Source organism: Oncorhynchus nerka, linkage group LG21 (genome assembly GCF_034236695.1).
Source record: "Oncorhynchus nerka isolate Pitt River linkage group LG21, Oner_Uvic_2.0, whole genome shotgun sequence".
Classification (NCBI taxonomy): Eukaryota; Metazoa; Chordata; class Actinopteri; order Salmoniformes; family Salmonidae; genus Oncorhynchus; species Oncorhynchus nerka.
Window position 1 is genome coordinate 10,343,293 of NC_088416.1, and position 19,567 is coordinate 10,362,859.

General features: G+C 48.0%; 1 protein-coding gene across 4 annotated transcripts in view; it reads left to right on the top strand.

The window, feature by feature from the left end:
• The window catches only part of LOC115103872 (protein kinase C alpha type-like), a 226,402-nt gene that overhangs the window by 162,107 nt on the left and 44,728 nt on the right, over positions 1 to 19,567 (top strand). For all 4 annotated transcript variants that reach the window (XM_029624890.2, XM_029624891.2, XM_065006299.1 and 1 more), the window contains 6 exons: positions 493 to 649; positions 762 to 896; positions 4,252 to 4,345; positions 16,409 to 16,552; positions 17,092 to 17,265; positions 19,200 to 19,291. In XM_029624890.2, the coding sequence (XP_029480750.1) occupies positions 493 to 649; positions 762 to 896; positions 4,252 to 4,345; positions 16,409 to 16,552; positions 17,092 to 17,265; positions 19,200 to 19,291 (796 nt within the window). The remainder of the gene's footprint in view (positions 1 to 492; positions 650 to 761; positions 897 to 4,251; positions 4,346 to 16,408; positions 16,553 to 17,091; positions 17,266 to 19,199; positions 19,292 to 19,567) is intronic.

The following is a 19,567-nucleotide window of genomic DNA, read 5'->3' on the forward strand; positions in this document are numbered from 1 at the left end:
TGATTGACAGGACCACATGAGAAGCTGTCTCCGGGTCTCCTGGGCTTAAGGGCTTGCCTGGCCAGGCAGGCGTTCAGTGGCTCGGTCTCCGTGGCGATTTCCTGCATAATGTAAAGTGGTTGGCTGTGTTCCATGGCTCTGGGAGCCAGAGTGCTAATGGGGTGCTAATGTCCCTGGTGTCTGTGCACAGTTTGCTGAACATGGCTAAACACAGGACCACAAGGAGGGAGACGGGGTGGCTGGTACTACTGAAATAGTAACAACAATATACATACTGTATAACCATCTCTAGCAGGTTTCTATGCTGTCTACATATGGGTTATTTTTTATAAAATATCTCCATTATTATTCCATTATTAAATCCATCATGCTGTTACAAGGCAACTTTAAAGAACACACTAACTCCTCTCAAAGTATACCACTGTACAAGAAATTATGTCACCTGTATTAGTTCAAAATCAACCTTTTCCCTCTGTGTTGTTTCTCCATCAGTGGGCGAAGGTCGAAATCTGATCCCCATGGACCCCAACGGCTCGTCTGATCCTTACGTCAAGCTCAAGCTCATCCCAGATCCCAAGAATGAGACCAAGAAGAAGACCAAGACCATCCTCGCCAACCTCAATCCCACCTGGAATGAGTCTTTTACATTGTGAGTTGAGGTGTACCCCTGGACACAATGTTAGGCCCCTTTCACGTTTGTGTATTATGGGTAATGTAGTCATTATCATTAACACTGTACATATGTCTGTGTGTTATTCCAGCAAGCTGAAGGCTACAGATAAGGACCGCAGGCTGTCTGTGGAGGTGTGGGACTGGGACCGGACTACCAGGAATGACTTCATGGGCTCCCTGTCCTTCGGCGTGTCAGAGCTGATCAAATCTCCTGTGTGTGGTTGGTAAGTATAACATTAGATGACATTCCAATGCAGTGTTCCTCTATCTGTTAGGGAATATGTAGTACCTGCCATAATTATTGGGACAGTGAAGCTTTATTTCTTCTTTTGGCTCTTTACTTCAGAACTTTGGATTTAATCAACCAATGACTATGAGGTTAAAGTGCAGACTGTCAGCTTTAATTTAAAGGGATTTTCATCCATACCGGATGAACCGTTTAGAAATTACAGCACTTTTTATACCTCCATTTTAGGGGAGCAAAAGTATCGGGACAAATTCACTTACAGTTGAAGTCGGAAGTTAACATACACTTAGGTTGGAGTCATTAAAACTTGTTTTTCAACCACTCCACAAATGTCTTGTTAATTAACAAACTATAGTTTTGGCAAGTCAGTTAGGACATATACTTTGTGCATGACACAAGTCATTTTTCCAACAATAGTTTACAGACAGATTAAGTCACTGTATCACAACTCCAGTGGGTCAGAAGTGTACATACACTAAGTTGACTGTGCCTTTAAATAGCTTGGAAAATTCCAGAAAATGTCATGGCTTTAGAAGCTTCTGATAGGCTAATTGACATAATTTCAGTCAATTGGAAGTGTACCTGTGGATGTATTTCAAGGCCTACCTTCAAACTCAGTGCCTCTTTGCTTAACATCATGGGAAAATCAAAAGAAATCAGCCAAAACCTCAGAAAAAGAATTGTAGACCTACACAAGTCTGGTTCATCCTTGGGAGCAATTTTCAAACACCTGAAGGTACCACGTTTATCTGTACAAACAATAGTACACAAGTATAAACACCATGGGACGATGCAGCCGTCATACCGCTCAGGAAGGAGACGTGTTCTGTCTCCTAGAGATGAGCGTACTTTGGTGCGAAAGTGCAAATCAATCTCAGAACAGCAGCATAGGACCTTGTGAAGATGCTGGAGGAAACAGGTACAAAGTATCTATAGCCACAGTGAAACGAGTCCTATATCGACATAACGTAAAAGGCCGCTCAGCAAGGAAGAAGCCACTGCTCCAAAACCGCCATAAAAAAGCCAGACTACGGTTTGTAACTGCAGATGGGGACAAAGATGGTACTTTTTGTAGAATGTCCTCTGGTCTGTTTGGCCATAATTTGCCATCGTTATGTTTGGAGGAAAAAGGGGAGGTTTGCAAGCCAAAAAACACCATCCCAACCATGAAGCACGGGGGTGGCAGCATCATCTTTTAGGGGTGCTTTGCTGCAGGAGGGACTGGTGCACTTCACAAAATTGATGGCATCATGAGGGAGGAAAATTACGTGGATATATTGAAGAAACATCTCAAGCCATCAGTTAAAGCTTGGTCGCAAATGGATCTTCCAAATGTACAATGACCCCAAGCATCCTTCCAAAGTTGTGGAAAATGGCTTAAGGACAACAAAGTCAAGGAATTGGAGTGTCCATCACAAAGCCCTGACCTCAATTCTATAGAAAATTTGTGGGTAGAACTGAAAAGGCGTGTGCGAGCAAGGAGGCCTACAAACCTGACTCAGTTACACCAGCTCTGTCAGGAGGAATGGACCTAAATTCACCCAACTTATTGTGGGAAGCTTGTAGAAGGCTAACCGAAACTTTTGACCCAAGTTAAACAATTTAAAGGCAATGCTACCAAATACTAATTGAGTGTATGTAAACTTCTGACCCACTGGGAATGTGATGAAAGAAATAAAAGCTGAAATAAATCATTATCTCTACTATTATTCTGACATTTCTCATTCTTAAAATAAGGTGGTGATCTTAACTAACCGTGAAGACATTGCATTTTGACTAGGATTAAATGTCAGGAGTTGTGAAACCTGAGTTTAAATGTACTTGGCTAAGGTGTATGTGAACTTCCGACTTCAACTGTATGTGTATTAAAGTAGTAAAAAAGTTAAGTGTATGTTCCCATATTCATAGCATGCAATGACTACATCAAGCTTGTTTTAGATGCATTTGCTGTTTGGTTTGGTCATGTTTCAGATTATTTTGTGCCCAATAGAAATGAATTTGTAAACATTGTATTGTGTCATTTCGGATCACTTTTATTGTAAATACGCATATAACATGTTTCTAACCACTTCTACACAAATGTGGATACTACCACGATGACAGATAATCCTAAATGTATCGTGAACAATGATGACTGAGAAAGTGATAGACGCACAAATACCATACCCCCCCCAAAAGATGCTCACCTCCGCAGCTATTGTAATGATGAGAGGTTAGCGTGTCTTGGGGGTATAATATTTATGTAACGTTCTCACTCATCATTATTGACGATTCATTCAGAATTTGTCCCAATACTTTTGCTCCCCTAAAACGGATGCACTATGTACAAAAAGTGCTGTAATTTCTAAACGGTTCATTCGATATCGATGACGATACCCACAAATGAAAGCTGACAGTCTGCACTTTGACTTCATCATCATTGTTTTAATTTCAAATCCAGACTTTTGTAGTATAGAGCCAAAAGACGGAACACTGCTTCACTGTCCCAATAATTACAGAGAGCATTGCGTTTGTCAACTTTTTTTTGTGTTGTGTTTTTGTTGACTGCCGGAAGAGTAGCAGTCATTAAGTTAATAGCGAAGAAGGGATCTTAATGAACACGGATTTAATTTATCCTGGTTTATCCGTTTGAAGCAATCGCAGCTGTAATCTGATATTTGTTTTATAGCGATTTCTATTTGAAAAGTGCAGTGATAAATCAAGATGATCTTTCGGATGTAAGTCCCTTCTTCTCAACTTACCTGCATTTCCATGTCATTGTTGGTCATCATCACAGAGCCTCTTGGCGTTGTGGTCCCTTATATCTCAGTCTGGTGCCAACCGATCATTAATCACAACAGCTACAGTGAACTTTATCTCCACAGCTCAGTGCCCTTTGAGGTGCCATCTGATGTCTGTGGGTCATAAATAGGGATGTGTTTTATGAGCGCCGCCAACACACGGATCATTCTGGCCCCAATGCACTGGAGCCAGAGGGACTATTGCTTTGTAATGAACTATGTGTCTGGGCCAAGTGGGTAGGAATCCGGAGGTTAGAGAGGGACAGAGGGTTGAAGTGATGCAGGGAGGGAGGGAGGGAATGCAGAGACGTCAACTAATGGCCGCTCCATACCTAGCTTTTTGTCTCCGGGTATAACATCTCTTTCTGGGTTTTATAGGCTGTTGAGATGTTTTTATGCTGGCTCTTAGAAAGATTCTGTTACTTTGGGTCTCAGAAAGTCCGTGGGCTTGGATTCACATCCATAATGTTGTTTTTGTCAACAATCATAATTGAAATATGAATGCTCTCTTTCGCTCTCTCTTTTTCTTCTCTCTTTCTCTCTCTCTCTCAGGTACAAGATGTTGAACCAAGAGGAGGGTGAGTTCTACAACGTGCCCATCTCAGAGGAGGATGACGGGAACGAGGAGCTCAGACAGAAGTTTGAGGTGAGGCCTCAGAGACCAGACTGGAGAGCATATTATCCGAATAATCGTTGGTTACTGCAGCCCATCCTGCTTTCATCGAACATTCTGTGATTTTTATTACACGTCGTGATATGTCTCTTTGTATGCCTGTTAGTTTGTATGAGTGACTTCCGTTTTATTCAGTAACGCGTGTGTGTTTTTTCCTGGTTATATCTACATGTTATGTTTGTGACCGTGACTAAGTGAACTCATCATATTAAGTCCTTGAGCTTCTACCAAAGCCACTCCACAACCACATTAAACTGGCATAATTGAATTTGGCCCTTCTCCATGACAAATATGTTTGCATTTCAAGATGGCCACCATCCCTCTCCAGACCGTAAGCACGGTGTGTCCCGGAGAATCTGGACATGAAAGGGCCATGGATTCTCCATGGAAACAGGGCTGTTAATTAAAACTCTGTTGTGCCGCTCGCTCGTCTGTCTCCAGGCGCCCAATGAGAGGCTGCCTCGTTATTAATTACTCTGGGTGGCTCGAAGGTGCGGTGGTCTTTTTCTCATCCTCCAAGACAATAGTATATCCAGCTTTGTAGATACAGGCTTATAGAATATGGTAGGGGTTGACGTTTGACCCCCGCTGTTCTAGAATCAGGCCGGTGTCACTGTAAAGCTGCTAGTTCATCAGCACGAACATGGATTTGGGCAGGAAGGATTTGTTCGTTACTCCTGAGAATATCAGTTTTAGTTTATATTGGAATTAACTATATTCCAAAAGCTCCATAATTGATTGAATGATATGGATAGAAAGATATCCACCACTTGTCTTACGGGCATTAGATCTGGGGTGTCAAACTCATTTTGGCCCTGGGGCCGCATTCAGTCTTTAACGGAAGGCCGCAGTGAAAATGTGTTACATTTCCTTGCAGTAAAAAAAAATAGTACTCTATTTTGGAGGGGATGGATGGAGGGGTTAGAGTGGAGGGATGGAGGAGTTAGTGTGGAGGGATGGAGGAGTTAGTGTGGAGGGGTGGAGGGTTTAGAGTGGAGGGATGGAGGGGTTAGAGTGGAGGGATGGAGGAGTTAGTGTGGAGGGATGGAGGAGTTAGTGTGGAGGGGTGGAGGGTTTAGAGTGGAGGGATGGAGGGGTTAGAGTGGAGGGTTGGAGGGGTTAGAGTGGAGGGTTGGAGGGGTTAGCGTGGAGGGGTGGAGAGGGTAGAGTGGAGGGATGGAGGGGATAGAATGGAGGGGGAGTGGAGGGATGGAGGGGTTAGAGTGGAGGGATGGAGGGGTTAGAGTGGAGAGATGGGGAAAAAATAGGGGGGTTAGAGTGGAAGGATGGAGGGGTAAGAGTGGAGGGGGAGTGGAGGGTGGAGGGGTTATCGTGGGAGTTAGAGTGGAGGGGTTAGAGTGGAGGGATGGAGGGGTTAGAGTGGAGGGGTTAGAGTGGAGGGATGGAGGGGTTAGAGTGGAGGGGTTAGAGTGGAGGGGTGGAGGGGTAAGAGTGGAGGGGTAAGAGTGGAGGGGTAAGAGTGGAGGGGTTAGAGTGGAGGGTGGAGGAGTAAGAGTGGAGGGGTTAGAGTGGAGGGGTTAGAGTGGAGGGGAGTGGGGGTGGAGGAGTAAGAGTGGAGGGGTAAGAGTGGAGGGGTTAGAGTGGAGGGATGGAGGGGTTAGAGTGGAGGGGTGGAGGGGTTAGAGTGGAGGGATGCAGGGGTAAGAGTGGAGGGATGGAGGGGTTAGAGTGAAGGGTTGGAGGGGTTAGAGTGGAGGGTTGGAGGGGTTAGAGTGGAGGGTTGGAGGGGTTAGTGGAGGGTTGGAGGGTTGGTGGGGGTTAGAGTGGAGGGTTGAGAGGGTTAGAGTGGAGGGATGGAGGGGTTAGAGTGGAGGGATGGAGGGGTTAGAGTGGAGGGTTGGAGGGGTTAGAGTGGAGGGTTGGAGGGGTTAGAGTGGAGGGGTGGAGAGGGTAGAGTGGAGGGATGGAGGGGTTAGAGTGGAGGGATGGAGGGGTTAGAGTGGAGGGATGGAGGGGTTAGAGTGGAGGGATGGAGGGGTTAGAGTGGAGGGCTGGAGGGGTTAGAGTGGAAGGATGGGGAAAAAATAGGGGGTTAGAGTGGAAGGATGGAGGGGTTAGAGTGGAGGGTTGGAGGGGTTAGAGGGATGGAGGGATGGAGGGGTTAGAGTGGAGGGCTGGAGGGGTTAGAGTGGAAGGATGGGGTTAAAAAATGGAGGGGTTCGAGTGGAGGGATGGAGGGGTAAAAGTGGAGGGATGGAGGGGTTAGAGTGGAGGTGTAAGAGTGGAGGGATGCAGGGGTAAGAGTGGAGGGATGCAGGGGTAAGACTGGAGGGATGGAGGGTTAAGACTGGAGGGGTTTGAGTGGAGGGGTTTGAGTGGAGGGATGGAGGGGTTAGCATGGAGGGGTTAGCGTGGAGGGATGGAGGGGTTAGAGTGGAGGGGTGGAGGGGTTAGAGTGGAGGGATGGAGGGGTTAGAGTGGAGGGTTAGAGGGAGGGATGGAGTGGGGTTAGAGTGGAGGGTGGAGGGGTTAGAGTGAGGGATGGAGGGGTTAGAGTGAAGGGTTGGAGGGGTTAGAGTGGAGGGTTGGAGGGGTTAGAGTGGAGTGTTGGAGGGGGTTAGAGTGGAGGGATGGAGGAGTTAGCGTGGAGGGATGGAGGGGTTAGCGTGGAGGGATGGAGGGGTTAGCGTGGAGGGATGGAGTGGTAAGACTGGAGGGATGGAGTGGTAAGACTGGAGGGATGGAGGGGTAGAATGGAGGGATGGGGATGGAGGGGGTTAGAATGGAGGGATGGAGGAGTTAGCGTGGAGGGGTTATGGAGTGGAGGGATGGAGGGGTTAGAATGGAGGGATGGAGGAGTTAGCGTGGAGGGATGGAGGGATGGAGGGGTTAGAGTGGAGGGATGGAGGGGTTAGAGTGGACTGGAGGGATGGAGGGGTTAGAATGGAGGGATGGAGGAGTTAGCGTGGAGGGATGGAGGGGTTAGAGTGGAGGGATGCAGGGGTAAGAGTGGAGGGATGGAGGGGTTAGAGTGGAGAGAGGGGTAAGAGTGGAGGGATGGGGAAAAATAGGGGGTTATGGAGGGATGCAGGGGTTAGAGTGGAGGGATGCAGGAGTTAGCGTGGAGGGATGGAGGGTAAGAGTGGAGGGATGCAGGGGGTAAGAGTGGAGGGATGGAGGGTTAGAGTGGAGGGATGGAGGGGTAAGAGTGGAGGGATGGAGAGTGGAGGGATGGAGGGATGGAGGGATGGAGGTGTAAGACTGGAGGGATGGAGGGGTAGAATGGAGGGATGGAGGGGAGAGGGATGCAGGGTTAAGAGTTGAGGGATGGAGGGTAAGACTGGAGGGATGGAGGGGGTAGAGTGGAGGGGTTAGAGTGGAGGGATGGAGGGGTTAGAGTGGAGGGATGGAGGGGTTAGAGTGGAGGGATGCAGGCGTAAGAGGGGAGGCAGGGGTAAGACTGGAGGGATGGTGGGGTAAGACTGGAGGGATGGAGGGGTTAGAGTGGGGGATTAGAGTGGAGGGATGGAGGGGTTAGAGTGGAGGGATGGAGGGGTTAGAGTGGAGGGATGGTGAAAAAATAGGGGGTTAGAGTGGAGGGATGCAGGGGTAAGAGTGGAGGGCTGCAGGGGTAAGAGTGGAGGGATGGAGGGGTAAGACTGGAGGGATGGAGTGGTAAGACTGGAGGGATGGAGGGGGTAGAATGGAGGGATGGAGGGGTTAGAGTGGAGGGTTGAGTGGGGGTTAGAGTGGAGGGATGGAGGGGTTAGAATGGAGGGGTTAGAGTGGAGGGATGGAGGGGTTAGAGTGGAGGGGTTAGAGTGGAGGGTTGGAGGGGTTAGAGTGGAGGGTTGGAGGGGTTAGAGTGGAGGGATGGAGGGTTAGAGTGGAGGGGATGGAGGGGTAAGAGTGGAGGGATGCAGGGGTAAGAGTGGAGGGATGCAGGGGTAAGAGTGGAGGGATGCAGGGGTAAGAGTGGAGGGATGCAGGGGTAAGAGTGGAGGGATGCAGGGGTAAGAGTGGAGGGATGGAGTGGTAAGACTGGAGGGTTAGAGTGGAGGGATGGAGGGGTTAGAGTGGAGGGATGGAGGGATTAGAGTGGAGGGATGGGGAAAAAATAGGGGTTAGAGTGGAGGGATGGAGGGGTTCGAGGGATGGAGGGATGGAGGGTAAGACTGGAGGGATGGAGGGGTAGAATGGAGGGGTTAGAGTGGAGGGTTGAGGGTTGGGGGTTAGAGTGTAGGGTTGGAGGGGTTAGAGTGGAGGGATTGAGGGGTTAGAGTGGAGGAATGGAGGGATTTGAGTGGAGGGATGCTAGAGTGGAGGGATGCAGTGGTAAGAGTGGAGGGATGGAGGAGTTATAGTGGTGGGATGGAGATGGGTTGGAGCGTGGAGGGATGGAGGAGTTAGCGTGGAGGGATGGAGGGGTTAGAGTGGAGGGATTGAGGGGGAATAGAGTGGAGGGATGGAGGGATGGGGAAAATAGGGGGGTTAGAGTGGAGGGATTCGAGTGGAGGGATGGAGGGGTAAGAGTGGAGGGATGGAGGGGTAAAAGTGGAGGGATGGAGGGGTAAGACTGGAGGGATGGAGGGGGTAGAATGGAGGGATGGAGGGGTTAGAGTGGAGGGATGGAGGGGTTAGAGTGGAGGGATGCAGGGTTAAGAGTTGAGGGATGGAGGGTTAAGACTGGAGGGATGGAGGGGTTAGAGTGGAGGGATGGAGGGGTTGGAGGAGTGGAGGGATGGAGGGGTTAGAGTGGAGGGATGGAGCGGTTAGAGTGGAGGGGTAAGAGTGGAGGGATGCAGGGGTAAGAGGGGGAGGCAGGGGTAAGACTGGAGGGATGGTGAGGTAAGACTGGAGGGATGGAGGGGTTAGAGTGGTGGGATGGTGAAAAATAGGGGGGTTAGAGTGGAGGGATGCAGGGGTAAGAGTGGAGGGATGGAGGGGTAAGACTGGAGGGATGGAGGGGTAGAATGGAGGGATGGAGGGGTTAGAGTGGAGGGATGGAGGGGTTAGAGTGGAGGGATGGAGGGGTTAGAGTGGAGGGGATGGAGGGGTTAGAGTGGAGGGTCGGAGGGGTTAGAGTGGAGAGATGGAGGGGTTAGAGTGGAGGGTTGGAGGGGTTAGAGTGGAGGTTGGAGGGTAAGAGTGGAGGGATGCAGGGGTAAGAGTGGAGGGATGCAGGGGTAAGAGTGGAGGGATGAAGGGGTAAGAGTGGAGGGATGAAGGGGTAAGAGTGGAGGGATGAAGGGGTAAGAGTGGAGGGATGCAGGGGTAAGAGTGGAGGGATGGAGTGGTAAGACTGGCAGGGTTAGAGTGGAGGAATACCTAGGATAGGATAAAGTAATCCTTCTCACCCCCCTTAAAAGATTTAGATGCACTATTGTGAAGTGGCTGCTCCACTGGATGTCATAAGGTGAATGCACCAATTTGTAAGTCGCTCTGGATAAGAGCGTCTGCTAAATGACTTAAATGTAATGTAAATGGGATGGAGGGGTTAGAGTGGAGGGATTGAGGGGTTAGAGTGGAGGGATGGAGGGATTAGAGTGGAGGTATGAGGAAAAAATAGGGGGGTTAGAGTGGAGGGATGGAGGGGTAAGACTGGAGGGATGGAGGGGGTAGAATGGAGGGGTTGGAGGGTTAGAGTGGAGGGTTGGAGGGGTTAGAGTGGAGGGTTGGAGGGTTAGAGTGGAGGGATTGAGGGGTTAGAGTGGAGGAATGGAGGGATTTGAGTGGAGGGATGCTGAAAAAATAGGGGGTTAGAGTGGAGGGATGCAGGGGTAAGAGTGGAGGGATGGAGGGGTTAGAGTGGAGGGATGCAGGGGTAAGAGTGGAGGGATGAAGGGGTAAGAGTGGAGGGATGAAGGGGTAAGGTGGAGGGATGAAGGGGTGGAGGGATGCAGGGGTAAGAGTGGAGGGATGGAGTGGTAAGACTGGCAGGGTTAGAGTGGAGGAATACCTAGGATAGGATAAAGTAATCCTTCTCACCCCCCTTAAAAGATTTAGATGCACTATTGTGAAGTGGCTGCTCCACTGGATGTCATAAGGTGAATGCACCAATTTGTAAGTCGCTCTGGATAAGAGCGTCTGCTAAATGACTTAAATGTAATGTAAATGGGATGGAGGGGTTAGAGTGGAGGGATTGAGGGGTTAGAGTGGAGGGATGGAGGGATTAGAGTGGAGGGATGAGGAAAAAATAGGGGGTTAGAGTGGAGGGATGGAGGGTAAGACTGGAGGGATGGAGGGGGTAGAATGGAGGGGTTAGAGTGGAGGGTTGGAGGGTTAGAGTGGAGGGTTGGAGGGGTTAGAGTGGAGGGTTGGAGGGTTAGAGTGGAGGGATTGAGGGGTTAGAGTGGAGGAATGGAGGGATTTGAGTGGAGGGATGCTGAAAAATAGGGGGGTTAGAGTGGAGGGATGCAGGGGTAAGAGTGGAGGGATGGAGGGGTTAGAGTGGAGGGATGGAGGGGTTAGAGTGGAGGGATGGAGGGGTTAGAGTGGAGGGATGGAGGGGTTAGAGTGGAGTGGTTAGAGTGGAGGGATGGAGGGGTTAGAGTGGAGGGATGGAGGGGTAAGAGTGGAGGGATGGAGGGGTAAGAGTGGAGGGATGGAGGGGTAAGAGTGGAGGGATGGAGGGGTAAGAGTGGAGGGATGGAGGAGTTATAGTGGAGGGATGGAGGGGTTAGAATGGAGGGATGGTTAGAGTGGATGGGTTAGAGTGGAGGGATGGAGGGGTTAGAGTGGAGGGATGGAGGGGTTAGAGTGGAGGGATGGAGGGGTTAGAGTGGAGGGATGGAGGGGTTAGAGTGGAGGGATGGAGGGGTTAGCGTGGAGGGATGGAGGGGTTAGAGTGGAGGGATGGAGGGGTTAGAATGGCGGGATGAAGGGTTAGAGTGGAGGGGTTAGAGTGGAGGGTTGGAAGGGTTAGAGTGGAGGGTTGGAGGGGTTAGCGTGGCGGGATGGAGGGGTTAGAGTGGAGGGATGGAGGGGTTAGAGTGGAGGGATGGAGGGGTTAGAGTGGAGGGATGGAGGGCTTAGAGTGGAGGGATGGAGGGGTAAGACTGGAGGGATGGAGGGGGTAGAATGGAGGGGTTAGAGTGGAGGGATGGAGGGGTTGGCGTGGCGGGATGGATGTTACCCAATTTGTAGCACGTCTCTTATTCAAGTACTCTGTTTGTTTTTTTCCCCCTACTTTATTTCAAATGAACAACCCTTTGGTATCCCGACGTGCTGTGCTGTGTGTGCTTGGATTGCCATGGGTTACCAGGCTAGACATATGAAGCAATGTGAACTAGAGAGTGTGAGGGCTCAAGATGTGCCTGTCTATAGTGCTGAATTGTCTAGTTGGTCTATTTCTGTGGCCCACTGACAAGATATCTTAAAGTTGGTATGTGTGGCATTATATTATTCCATGTCTTTCACAAATGTAGGTGCATTGTCAAAGATCATTCTCGCTTTGGCTGGTATGCACAAGAGGTTCGGGGTTAATGGGCTGAGGTCACTTCCTGTTGTTGTTTACAGCTACTCCTGTGTCTGTCTGACTGAGACAAGTTTGGTCTAAGAAAATAGCTTTCTTTCTCTTTCTCTCTCTCTTCCGGTCTCTCCCTATCGCTCTTCCCCTGTCTCCCTCCTCACTCTCACGCTCTGCCTGCCCTTCTCTCTTTCTGCCTGCCCCTCTCTTTCTGCCTGCCCCTCTCTCTTTCTGCCTGCCCCTCTCTCTTTCTGCCTGCCCTTCTCTCTCTCTGCCTGCCCCTCTCTCTCTCTTCCTTTTTCTCCCTTAGCGTAACACTTCCTCATCTCTCATCTGTGCTCTGTGAGATGCCCACCCTTTGTCTTGTCCAATCTAATGCCCGAGTTTCTCTCCTCCCTTTTCCCCCCGTCTCTCTCCCTCTCTTCCAGGATTGCCAAATTAACTATCACTTCCTAAAGGTATCTCTCCTCTCCTCGCTCCCGTCCTCCCCATCCGCTGTCTCCTTTCCTTGCCTCTGTTCCTCTTTTGTCTTCCTCCTTTGTGTCCAATCACTCGCTGTCTCACTCTCTTCCGCTCTGATCATTTGTACGTGGTTTAAGGCTACTGCAAATAGATCCAGTTTACTAACAATTTGTTCTCAGTGTGGGGTTGGAATTAGCGCAAGAACAAGAGCCATCAGATGGCAGGAATTGCTCTCGTAAATCATTGTCTTGAGCTGTAAATAGCCTCGTCTAAGTGTTGAGAAAACCAAGTGTAAAGCTGTCAAGCTGGAAGGGAAATGTGACTGAAAATTGTCCTACAATACAAATGTATATTTCTTTGCTTTTATATAAATGTTATTCACTACAAAGATAGCGTTTCTGGTACTGTATACGTACAGGTAGGCTCCTTCCACAAGAAAATGGAACAGTATACAAATACAAAGTGTCCCACAGGGCGACTTCCTCATATCATCCATTAGGAAAACAGGCCTTAACCTCTGCAGACCCCAAGGACAGAAGTGTAGGACGATGGACACATGTTTCAGTGCCTGTTCATTACAGGGACATTGGAGCCAATCCCACCACCCACATACACAAACACACTCTGTTCTTCTCCTTCTCTCCCTTATCTCTTTTTCCCCTCGTCTATTAGTCCTCCACCTCTTCTTTACTACTCTTCGTGTTTTGGTCCTTTAGCAGACGCTCTTATCCAGAGTTACTGACAGTAGTGAGTGAAGACATTTTCATACTTTTTTCCCTCTACTGGTCCCCCGTGGGAGTCGAACCCGCAACCCTGGCGTTGGAAGCGCCGTGCTCTACCAACTGGACCTCTCACTCCTATTCCTCCCTCAACTGTGTAGCGGGTGTCTGTGTATATACTGCAGCCGCGTACCCCTAACCTGGATGGACTAGGCACAGGGAAAGTGGGTGGGAATCGGGGACTCCCCATTGGGCTATGACTGGTTGGAAGGAGATTGTTAGTAAATGTTTCCCCTATCTGTCTTTCTGTGTACAGTCTGTCTGTCTATGATGTACATCTGTCTGTCATCAAACTTTTAGTCTGTTTTTTAACATTTCTTTCTCATCACTATCTGGTCATATTTGTTTTATCTTCCTCCTTTTTGGCCTATAGGTTATTTTTGTCTGCTTGGTTTATACTAGAGAGCAGTACAAGGGTGGAAGGTTTAAGCTGTGTGCCTATAGCAATGAGAGGTCAATACAAAGATGGACAGCACAGTTAGTTGTTCAGTGTGGATTTTCTAGGGCCATAACGTGGCTTTTACTCTGTCTTTATCAACACGAGCATTTCGTTGGACCCGCTAACGCATCTGCTAAACTGTGTACGCAACCAACAAACTTTGACCTGAGGAGTTGATTTCGCTCACGTTTGCAGTAATCAAGCCAGGTTTTAAAATGCATTGCATTGGAGGCGCACTGAATCGAATACAGCGCAGTTTACAGGGCATTCAGAAAGTATTCAGACCCCTTCCCTTTCTCCGCATTTTGTTACGTTACAGCCTTATTTTCCTCATTGATCTACACACACTACCCCATAATGATAAAGTGAAAACAGTTTTTTTTTTTTTTGTGCAAAATTATTACAAATAAAGAACAGATGTACCTTATTTACATTTCAGACCCTCTGCTATGAGACTTGAAATTGAGCTCAGGTGCATCCTGTTTCCATTGATCATCCTTGAGATGTTTAAACAAGTTGATTGGAGTCCACCTGTGGTAAATTCAATTGATTGGACATGTTTTGGAAAGGCACACACCTGTCTATATCAGGTCCCACAGTTGACAGTGCATGTCAGAGCAAAAAAATGAAACCATGAGGTTGAAGGAATTGTCCGTAGAGCTCCGAGACAGGATTGTGTCGAGGCACAGATCTGGGGAAAGGTACCAACATATTTCTGCAGCATTGAAGGTCCCCAAAAACACAGTGGCCTCCATCATTCTTAAATGGAAAAAGTTTGAAACCACCAAGATTCTTCCTAGAGCTGGCCGCCCGGCCAAACTAAGCAGTTGGGGAAGAGGGGCGTTGGTCAGGGAAGTGACCAAGAACCCGATGATCACTCTGACAGAGCTCTAGAGTTCCTCTGTGGAGATGGGAGAACCTTCCAGAAGGACAACCATCTGGAATCTGGAAAAATTCAAGGGGCCGAAATACTTTCTGAATGTATTCTATCATTACATAAAGTTATCATGAAACACATCATTTTTGACATGCTGGTTTATGGTTTTAGACCCTAAATTTCATAGTGTCCGTTTGTGGTCTTTGACTTTTGCTTAGGAATTTGTCAAACTGACCCCTTGTAAAGGAAATGGCACTCTAGACAAACTCAAAATGATGCTGAATGCATTTGTTTTGTCTTTTGTTAGAGAAAGAAACATAGTAAGAAAGCCACAGTTGGAGTTTCCACCGTCTACCACTAGATGTCCCTATAGCACTTTGTTGTAAAACCCAGTATGAGCGACTGTGCTCCTGAAATAACGTGTTCCTTTGCGTTAGTGTTATGAGCGACCTGTGCTCCCGAGATCAATTGTTTCAGTGCTTTGGTGTTATGAGCGAGTGCTCCTGAAATACAAAATGTGCCTGTGTTGTCAATGTGTTTAGTCCTATGAGCGACTGTGCTCCTGAGATAAAGCATGTCTATATATAGTGCTTCTGATATTACGGCTGTGTCTCAGCCGTCAGCCGTTCTTTGTTCTCCTCTCCCCTGCTGTGGTTGCAGGCAAAGGACAAAGCCAACAAAGCCAAAGTGCAGGTGCGTCCGTGAGGAAGTGAGGCCGCTCTTCCTCTCGTTGGCTTCGCTTATAGGGTGGTCTGCTTCGCCCGATAGTGTGCTGCCTATACCTCACTAGCTATTTCTAGGCCCCGCCCGCTAAACAACCCCCTAGCCACTGTAGCATAGTCACCTGTCTGAATATGCCAGGATCGGACAGGTGTACGCAGTATGGCGAAGTCTTCACCTAGCCTATCAGAGGGCAGGGTGGAGCTATAACCTTTTGCTCGAGGCCTATCACATCCTGTCGGATCGACGTGACGTGAAGAGGGTGAGGGGCTAGGAATGATCTGGACTTGTATGCAGACGCCATGAACCAAACTAAAGCCGCCTGACCAGTTTACTACACCTCGTCTAGCCATGAACACCAAGGGGGGACAGCAGTGTATTGACACTGAGAACCTCACACGCGTGACGTGTCAATTCATTGGACAGATTCCCAAATGGGCTCAGATGTCTTTGGTTCAGTTGATTTTTTTTTTATTGTTGTATATATTCTACACAAATGGGCAGCTTTTTATTGTTGTGTGTAGTGGCTGCCAGCCTGTCCAGTGTACTAGACAGACGAGGTTGAGCTGTAGTGTGGACCAGGTTTAGCATGATGACTGGGCCAGCTGCTCCATTTGGCCCAAGCTCTGTGTGTGTGTGTGTGTGTGTGTGTGTGTGTGTGTGTGGAGATTTGACACATGTGAGTAAGGGTGAAGAATGATAATGGCACCCAGGCTGCTGTGACACCGCCATGTTCCCACTGCCTGGAAAACCGATGGAATCGATGGCCTCTGGAGAAAATGGAGCTCGCCAGAGTGTGCGAAAACGGGTGTGTTTTAGTGCGTGTGTGTGTGTTCGAGGCCAGGAGGGTTTTACTGTCTTGCTCTGATTCTGAACCAAGCACGGTTGAAGCTTTGTAAGAGCATGTAGTGGACACACTAGCGTCGCGATTGATACTTGATTGGATGGCACATTGACCAATGACAATGCATTATCACTGAGGGGTTTGACAGTAATTCATTCAAATGTGTTTAGATGAATTTCAACATTTTGACCTCAGGGTTTCTTGTAAATGCCACAAAAAGGGGAGTTATTTTACCATAATAAGTTAGCATAATGGCAAAGTCAGGAGTATTCAACACGTGTTCTGTTATTCCATATTTACTTTTTTTTATACCCTCTGTGTCTATCTGTGTTCCATCTCCTTCAAAGTGAATGTTAAATAAAGTTAAATACATTTTTTTTAAATTGAATGCTGTTCTATTGTGTTATAAAAGGCTGCACAGCAGTGTGTGTGTGTGTGTGTGTGTGTGTGTGTCTCACGCCGATCCCCTCTCCTCACCACACATAGAAAGCCAAGCTGGGCCCTGGTACCAAGAAGGTGATCTCTCCATCAGATGACAGCCCGTCTAGTCTACCCTCTAACAACCTGGACTCGGTCAAACTCACCGACTTCAACTTCCTGGCCGTGCTGGGGAAAGGCAGCTTCGGCAAGGTGAGCCCAGGATCTGACTTGTATTTTTAAGGCGGTGAAGTGGTAGTCTCCCGGACACAGATTAAGCCGAGTCCTGGACAGAAAACCACTTTCAAAATGAAGATTCTCCATTGATCTCGTTTAATTTTTTTTTGTGTCGATCTTTGCTTGTTCTGTGTCCCCACAATGATTTGTCACGAGTTATTCTCTTTGGCTTCTGAAATCAATGAAGGTCCTGGGATGTTATCTATCGGACAAAATCTGAACTTGATTCAGATCCAAGTCTATTGTCGGTGTGCGTGAGTCACATCATAGTCACATCATCCACAATTTACACAGAACCGAGTCACGCAATGAATGAGTGCAATGCCACGTTTCGGTTCAGACTGTCCGTACCTCGACGTAGCACAACGTGACTAAATGAGTATATCCACGCGTCAGTTGACTAGTAAGCATAGTAACAACATAACAGTTGAGTTAATAGCGTCACTATCCGCCTTAAACCACCCTATTAGAAGCCTTCGGTCTAACCTTTGACCTCTCGTGCTCCTGTGTGCCAGGTGATCCTGGCAGAGATGAAGCCCACAGAGGAGCTGTACGCCGTCAAGATCCTGAAGAAGGACGTGGTGATTCAGGACGATGATGTGGAGTGTACCATGATAGAGAAGAGAGTCCTGGCCCAGCAGGACAAACCACCCTTCCTCACTTCACTTCACTCCTGCTTCCAGACCGTGGTATGGAGACTACGGACACACACACACACGCACACATACACACACGTGGGCATATGGGCACGCCCGTACAAACGCACAATTTGCTTGCTTTTTTGCTGTCCGTCGATGTGGTTATTGTGGTGGGGCATATACACACACACACACACACACACACACACACACACACACACACACATACATATATTATATTTCTCTAACTCATCAAGCTCCTCTGACACTAAATAAACAATTACATTGGATAGGCTATAGTATGATTACTATTCATGTGTTCATGGTTATTATTGGCCTTGACCGTGACCTTTCCCCTTTGATGATGTCATCACCCAGAGTTGTAGCTGTTCGATGCGATTCTACCACAGGTTAAGTGGGCTGTGTCACTTTCAAATACCTTTTATTTATTATGTTGAAAGTAAAGGAAAGTAATATTGAATTGTGTGTGGGCATTCCTTGTCAAGTTACTACACACACACACACACACACACACACACACACACACACACATGTACACCACCCACGTATATACACACACACACACACACAAGTTCAATTAAATTTTTCTTTGTTTTAATCTGTCCACTTTTTCAGCACTTCTCATTCCTCCTTAATCTTTAATCCCTCAATCTCTCTCCGGCAGAGACGACAAAAGGCAGGCACCATCTGCACCGTACGGTGGCGAACATGCATACACACACACCCATCCCCCAAAGTGGAAATCTAAAACTCTATGCATTTTAAGTGATGAGAAGTCCAAATCCTCTTCACAATAAGGTGCCACGATCACTTTGAGGGTAATTGTTTAAGGAAACCATTTGCCTTGTCTGCCAGGTTATGTCAAGCCTCTTGAGCAAAGTGCATAAAATACGGCTAACCTTATTATAATCTCGCAGTGTGATTTCATTTCAAATGTATTCGTCAACGATGTGCGTTATAAGGAGGAGATTGATTTAACTAGGGTTTAGTAAGCTGAGGAAAACATGAATTGGTCGCCTCTTCAGAACGCACAATGTTGAAGGAAAGTTTCAAATTAAATCACACTTCCAGATCATAATTAAGCAACAAGGCCCGAGAAGGTGTGGTATATGGCCAATATACCACGGCTAAAGGCTGTTCTAAGGCCACGACACAATGCAGAGTGCCTGGACACAGCCCTTAGCTGTGCTATATTGACCACAAACCCCAGAGGTGCCGTATTGCTATTATAAACTGTTTACCAACGTAATTAGACCAGTATATGGTCATATTTTGTCATACCTGTGGTACACAGTCTGATGATATACCACGTCTTTTAGCCAATCAGAATTCAGGGCTCGAACCACCGGGTAATAATGAGGTGCATGTTAAGTTTTGCACTTTGAAAATGTCGCCCTGTGACTAGTGCAGGACAGACAGGTAAAGAGGCTGTCTGAGGGATTTACTTCATCACTTCACATAATGGAGTCATACATGGGACATATTTCTGAGGGGTTTTTCCTTTACTTTTTCCTCTGATGTTGTTGTTGTTGTTCTGCTTTCTATAGTTTATTTTATTTTACCTTTATTTAACTCGGCAAGTCAGATAAGAACAAATTCTTATTTTCAATGACGGCCTAGGAACAGTAGGAACAGTGGGTTAACTGCCTTGTTCAAGGGCAGAACGACAGGGGATTCAATCTTGCAACCTTTCGGTTACTAGTCCAACTAGCTCTAACCACTAGGCTACGCTGCTGCCCCATTTTACTTAACACTCCTACCGTATCCCCTATGTGTGACTCAATACTACACAACGGCCTCGTCACTGGGTCCTACAGTATAATGACGAAAGCCTCTGTCTTTCTGACACGGCTGTTATCGTGTCACGGTATATGAGGGTAGAACGGATGCCAACCCTAAACATTATGGGAAAACAATGTTAAATGATATCTAACAGCCCCATCTCTTTCTCCCTCTCTGCCCAGGACCGGCTGTACTTTGTCATGGAGTACGTGACTGGAGGAGACCTCATGTACCACATCCAACAAGTGGGCAAGTTCAAAGAGCCGCAGGCGGTGTAAGTTCCCCTTTCCCCTCGCGTTCCCCTTTTATACGGAACGCCAATATAAACGCAGCATGTAAAGTGTCCCATGTTTCTGGTCCCGAGTGGCGCAGCGGTCTAAGGCACTGCATCTCAGTGCAAGAGGCGTCACTACAATCCCTGGTTCGATTCCAGGCTGTATAACACCCGGCCGTGATTGGGAGTCCCATAGGGCGTCGCACAATTGGCCCAGCGTCGTCCGGGTTTGGCCGGGGTAGGGGAGGGTTTGGCCGGGGTAGGGGAGGGTTTGGC